Source organism: Phaethon lepturus, unplaced genomic scaffold, assembly GCF_000687285.1.
Source record: "Phaethon lepturus isolate BGI_N335 unplaced genomic scaffold, ASM68728v1 scaffold282, whole genome shotgun sequence".
NCBI classification, from domain to species: domain Eukaryota; kingdom Metazoa; phylum Chordata; class Aves; order Phaethontiformes; family Phaethontidae; genus Phaethon; species Phaethon lepturus.
Window position 1 is genome coordinate 1 of NW_010523872.1, and position 6,521 is coordinate 6,521.

Here is a 6,521-nt window from a genome sequence, read left to right on the forward strand (position 1 = left end):
AGTGCAGGACCCTGCACTTGGCCTTATTGACTATGACTGCCCTTAGTAACTTAAACTATGCTTCCTCCCTCAGTCTCTTCTCTGAGGTCTTCAGAGCTTCCTGTTGTTACTATATGATCCAAGACCAAGTGAATGCATGCATTCAAGCCATGTGTTTTAAGATATGAGTGCACACCCCTCAATGGCCTCTGCCAGCCACAGCGCTTGTGCATAGGGTAGCTGTGCTGTATTGGCAGTGGCGTTGACATACTGGCTGGGGCAGGCAGTCTGCTGTTTCCACACTTTACAGAGTCATCTCTAGCTTTTCAGGGAGGAAAGTTTCCGTCTTGATTGAGTAAGTTAAGCTTTTCTAAGGCCTTTCATGTATTTAAAGAAACTGAAGAACTCAGTTTCAAAACCTAGACTCCTGGAGAAAGCCTTCATACCACACTTGTTAGATGAGCTATTGCCAACCATATTCTTCCTTTTCAGCAAAAGGGAAGTCCAGCATGCGTTTTGCCTCACCCAGTGTGATTTCACAGGCAATGGCACTGGCACCAATACTTGGAAATTAGTAGTTCCTTTGGCCCTTCGTATGCCTGCATGGCAGACTCCAACTGCATTATTCCTTGGCTACTAACGGAGATGCCTCAGGTTGTTAACTGAGCTAACTTGGACACTGGAGCTAGTCTAGCCGAGACAAGCAAAGTGGTCTGTGAAATGACCATTAGTCATTCTAAGCTGGCTTCCATACACTTGGCTCAGGCAGCCGTGTATTACCATGTGCTCTGTAGTTCAGGCTTATCTGAAAAATCACCTGTCCCACTTCCTAGCAGCAGACAAGGCAGCAAGTGATGAACAGAATCCATGTGCATTTTTTCAGCTTCTATGCCACATGGTGTGGCAACATCCCAAGGCTAATTCTGAGCCTCTAAGGCCCAGAAAGCAAAACACTATTTGATTTGAATGTGCTTACAACCAACTCTGATGCTCACAGAACTTCTTACCTGGCAGCTATCTGTGCCACCGTGAATATTCCCAGCACAGAGCTCGTGTTTTTTGACTCTACCATTCAAAAATTCAGGGCGGTTGCATATTTTATTCTCGATTACAGGGAACCCAGTTTCCTTTAAGTATCCATCACCACCAGTTCCTTTGTGAATAAAAACAAAACACAATAAATGGCAAAGGTAAATGAACATCTTCACAAAACAAACAGCAAGGTATGGATAAGCAGTAAAATAAGTGTAGTGTTTATGCACTATGCATATACTTTCCACGCGTAATAAGAAGTGATACCAAAATCAGTAAGCATTATCCGCATCATGGTACCTATCACCCTCTACCATCCATCAAAATCCACACTGAGATGACTGTTTCCTGCTTCCACAGTACATCCATATGGATCCAGCACCCACTGATATTTGTGGGAGTCATTTCCAAGCCATTTTATTCACCTGTATCTGAGTTTTCTTCTCTGTGAAGGAAAGGAGTTAGGAAGTAAACAGACAGTTGAAAATGGCATGATAGGCAGAAGCAAGGAGGCAGACAAGGTACTGATGCTCTTCTCAACCAAGACAGAATGGGAGGCTTTAAAAATGAGAGTATGTTTATATTTGAGTGAGATCTGAACCAGGCTGGTTGGGAGTAAAATCATTCAAAATGAGCAAACTCGCCTCCATGTGATTAAGAAATAGCCTAAATCTAGAAAAACTTTCCTACTGACTGCTTAAAAGCCCACTTTGGAGAAAAGCAGAGTGGCCTGATTCTCCTCTTTCAGTATTGGTTTAGGGGGTTTCTGTTTACATGGCTCTGAGTGATTTGGTAGAATCACTAAATCATCTAAATCAGAGGAATACAGTGGAAAGAATGGCTGTACCTGACGAATTGTGATGAAGTAGGCATGCATGCAAGCTTGTGTGGGGTGTTTATGGCACAGAGAAAATACACTTTTGGGTACAAGTATGTAACAATCTCCAAACACAGAGTTTTCAGATGTGCTAACGCTGTCTTACCTTTTGTGTCCCCCCAGCCCGTCACATAGCACTCCTCTCTTCCTCCTAACACAGCATTTTCTTTTGGCAAACAAACCGGGATGACATGATTATTGATGACTGCTGGGCTGAAAGAAACAAACAAAAGGCTCATACAGGAACAATCATTAGCACATTTATCCTTAATACCACCTCCAGGTTTCTAAAAAGGTTTTATATAAAGTCAGAGCCCAAGTCAGTCTGACTTGCCTTTGGGTCCAGCTAAGATAAGGCTCGATTAAGAAGCCACATTAATGTGCTGACCCTGTGCCTGTTTTGGACCTGCACTGCAGCTGCAGAAATCAAAGCACAAACACTGTACGTTCACATCTCCTTGCAGTTGTACGGACATACTCCGTTGGATTGCGCAGTGTCTCGGTGGGAGTTTCAGATGAGTGGAAACATGCAAGAAGGGCCGCCCTGGGTGTTGCATCGAACATGCATGCTGTTTGCCTGTACACTGGACAGACCGGCTGGAAGAAGAAATCTCCCCACCACAGCATGGAAAAAGCGTGGGGCGACATCACGCCAATATTGCAGCTTTCAAATCCTCATTACCTCATCAAGGTAGGAGCATGCAGGCAGAAACACAGAGTGAAACCCCCTCGAGGCATTACCTCCCCTTCCTCTGCCACTGCCTCACCTCCCAGCACCTGAGACCCAGCGCATTGCCAGCCTGGGTCACTGCCCCTCGCCCTCCTCGCCTCCCAAAGCAGCCCTTCCCCTTTCTGAAGCCCTGCAGCTGAATCACCTTGGCTTCCACCGGAGCTTCTGCAGGCAGGTAAGAAAGAGAGGGTCTTAAACCGCTGATTGAACAGAGCGTGTATACAGACACGCATTCCCGCAACACCAGCCGCCCACTATTCAGTTAAAACACAGACAAACCAAACTTGTCCTGTCAGAACAAAGGAACACTTCAGGTGAAAGGGTACCTGCTCAGTTTCAGCAGAGCAATGTCCACCCTGTGTGGCTCCTTGAACAATTTCTCAACATCTCGTTTTTGGACTGATGCCTCTGATGCTCTTTCTCTGTGTAATCCAAGGTATACTTTATACGCAGATGGGCGTGAGGACCTATTGGAAACGATTGCACACGGTGAGCTGATGAACACATACCCAGGATGTAGATCAGTTATGATTTTATTGGACACCTTGCTCTGTCAAACTCAGAAAAATAAAGCCAGCTTTGGTGTAAACTTAATTTCTTAATCCCTTATCACGGCACATGAAATCAAGTTAGCAGAAGTTATCACTGTCACTCTTTGTTTCTCCAGCCAAAACTCTGCTTTAATGAATGATGAATAGGCTTGGCTCAATTCTCAACTGTTTGCTAGCTGAGTCGAGAGACAGCTCAAGTTGGCTCTTGGGCCCATCTTGTTTCTCCTCTGATTTTCTAGCCGGTGTAAAAAAAAACTGGTGGAGGCTATAACAGATACTTACTTCTCTAAGCAGTGAGCGGCAGTAAGAACCCACTGTGGGTCTATCAGAGTTCCCCCACAGAAATGCATGCCAAAACTGTAATAGAGCAGAAAGGCGTGAAAAGGGCATCGGTTTAAGGCAGGGCAGTTAATTCTAGTGCAGTTCATCAGGTAATCCTTCTCACATGTACACCTTTACAAACTATAGACCTTATTCTGCATTTCCATTAAGAATCAAACATTATACTTTCCTTGAACAATACTTCATACAATGACAGTAGTGGTGGACTATTTTATAAGGCCTTGTGTGAAAGCACCTAGATTTTGTTCCTAACCAGTATTTCTATTACTGTAAAACTTTATGTGCAGTGATGTATATCCGTTTAGAGATTCCAGCTTTTGTCTAGCTCTGATCACAGTCAGAAAGCTCTGCAACTGGCCTTGATTCCTGGTTTTACTAAATAACTTTGCCAGTAGGATCAAATGGTTATGTGGAAGGACTGATCGAGATCTGTACTAGCCATACTTCAAACTGTTGTTTCTACCCATAGGATACTGATTATACCATAGGGTATAGTGACAGACTAAAATTCATTCTTCCTTTTAGTGAAAGTGTTCTTTAAGTTAGCAGTTGTATTGATTCCATAGGTATTTATCACAAAACAGAATGTTCTTGGTTGTCTAAACTACCTTCTTTAAGACTAGCACACATAATTCTAAATCAAGTTTAGAATCCTGCAACCACATAATGTAGTATCCTGTGAGAGGCAAAGGCTCCTGAATGTAAAGTCTAATGTAATGGGGAATGGTCATACCTTGTCCGGAGGCTGATTTGCCAGGGCCAAGAGTGTGGATGCGAAATGCACCCAGCAACAATCCTTTGAGCACACAACTTTGGTCTGAACTTGGATTTTCCACACTCATACTGAGCAGGAGCTACAGAATAAGAAAAAAAAATCACTATAAGGAAATTTGGCATATTTGCTATACATTCATTATGCGCTCAGAAAACTAGGTGAACCTGTTACTTTATCACTTCAGCTTTTGATTCTCTGCAGGAAATTATATACCATGCACCACCTATATTTTGTTAGGTTGCCTTCATCTGGAACATTTAAAAATGCCTGGCAATTTTTTTTCGTATACACTTCTCAGTGGTCAGCAAATTACACATGAATAGATCTACAGTCAGATAGAAAAAACAGAAGGGGAAGGAGAAGGAAACAGAGAGCAATTAAAAATAAATCCTCCCAACATCTTTAAACGTACTCTTACAGATGCCAGCAATGCAAAAGCTGTACTGGAAGCTGTTTTCAAACTAATCTTGGTGGTACAGCATGTGAAATTCAATCATTGTCTCTGTGGAACAAAATTTTGTTCATTCTTATCGCAGGATCTTTTGGTACTTCAGATGTCTCTGAGTTATTAAAAAAGGGTAGTTCATATTTAGCCATGGGAGACTGACTTTAGCAACATGGAATTTAGAATTTGTTGTCAGCAAAAGGACCTAACTAATGAAATAAAAGGCAAAAGCCATGTTTTCTCTGTTTTTTAGGTGAACAACTGAACAAAAAAAAAATTTAAAAGAAATTAATACAATAACCATGTGAAAATGCCATTTTCCCCCCTAAGAGTCCCAGCCCGACACTTTCAATGTAGTAGTATTTTTACAGTTACAGTATGTGCATGTTTTAGAACACCTTTCTTTTTCTTGCTAGCTCCATTTTTGGGTTTTGATCGGAGCACATTTCCTGCTACTCACAGCTGAGAGCCACCCTTCTTCTGAGTGAGAACTACCTCTCTTTCTGGCATAGCTTTAGTTGTTGATGGACATGAAAGGACCTGAAACCAAAATGTTGTTAAACTTTATCATTGTACACTTGGTTGCACCACCTCGTTCAGAGTACGGAATGGCTTGATGGCTAATAACAAAGACAAGGGAATTTGGTTAAATATTTGGGGCCAGTCGTCTGATACGGTACAGTATCAGAGGAGGGAAAATCCGTTTTACGTCCAGGACAGAACTAGAGCCATGTGAGCAGGGGGTACAAAAATTTTGCTGGGATAGGAACATTCCTTGTTCAGCCTGGCCACACACACAGCTGTGCCAGGTGACCAGGCAGGAGCAGGGGACATTTCTGCAGGAACAGTCCTATTTTGGAACACATGGCAAAACCCCCATCAGCTTCAGTGGGCTCCAGGTACATCTTGTGCTGGGTTTAGAGCTTCCAAGGAATAAGCACCATTCTTAAGACTTCAGATGCAGACTTTGAGCATCACTTCCCTGCAGCCTTAATTGCCAATCTAAAGCTATTGCACTGTCTTAGAACAGTCTTTCAGATTTAACACTGAATGTCCTCCTGTTGTCATAAAAGGTTACAGGAAAGGGAGATACTAGTCTTTAAAGGAATAATTACGGCACTTGGGAATGTCACAGTACTCCCAGGCTTTTCTTGGGTCTGTTGTGTAGCACCAAGGTCCATTTACATCTCCATCAGGATTCCTGCAATACTGTAACAAAGAATAAAGACACCAGCTATTAACCAGGGGACAAAAAAGCCTATCAATAGATGTTTCAAAAAAAATGAAATTAAATTTGGAAAATATTTTTATTACTTCCTTACTGATAAGTGATTTCCAATTCCTTTTACCAAAATTTGTTTCATTTTTCTGTTTGCTCTGTGAGTTTAGAAAAAGATGATAAAAATGAAACTTCTTCAACTGTCTTCAGCCTGTAAGCTTCATCAGTGCAAGCCTGGACCTCTGAGCTCTTACAAAGCAGGAGGTTTTCTGAAGCACTGAACTGCCTATGCTTCCACTGCAGTTCGTGGGAGCAGTAGAGTCGGCCCCGAGGTCTTTTCACACCCACTCTGATTGCACGACTCCGGGGCAAGTGGGTATCGTGTAAGCTGCTCTTGCACAACTTGGTGATGCCTACGAGTCCCAGGGGCAGGGGTGCAGAGTTCGCCCTGACGCGGGATGCCCCCTTAGCTGAATCACTCTCTAGGTCTTACTGGCCGTACTGACTGATCTCTGCTCAGCAGACACCTCGCCCAACTGCATGCTACCAGATATTTTACTAGTTCCTTTCC

General features: G+C 43.0%; 1 protein-coding gene across 1 annotated transcript in view; it reads right to left on the reverse strand.

Moving 5' to 3' along the window:
• Positions 1-986: 986 nt before the first annotated feature.
• PLG (plasminogen) overlaps positions 987-6,521 on the reverse strand; it is a gene marked incomplete at its 3' end in the record, with an annotated part of 24,543 nt that continues 19,008 nt past the window's right edge. Inside the window, exons 13-18 of the mRNA XM_010282236.1 lie at positions 5,847-5,940; positions 4,245-4,365; positions 3,452-3,526; positions 2,945-3,085; positions 1,995-2,101; positions 987-1,132 (exon numbers count right to left, since the gene is read on the reverse strand). Coding sequence (XP_010280538.1) covers positions 987-1,132; positions 1,995-2,101; positions 2,945-3,085; positions 3,452-3,526; positions 4,245-4,365; positions 5,847-5,940 — 684 coding nt within the window. The remainder of the gene's footprint in view (positions 1,133-1,994; positions 2,102-2,944; positions 3,086-3,451; positions 3,527-4,244; positions 4,366-5,846; positions 5,941-6,521) is intronic.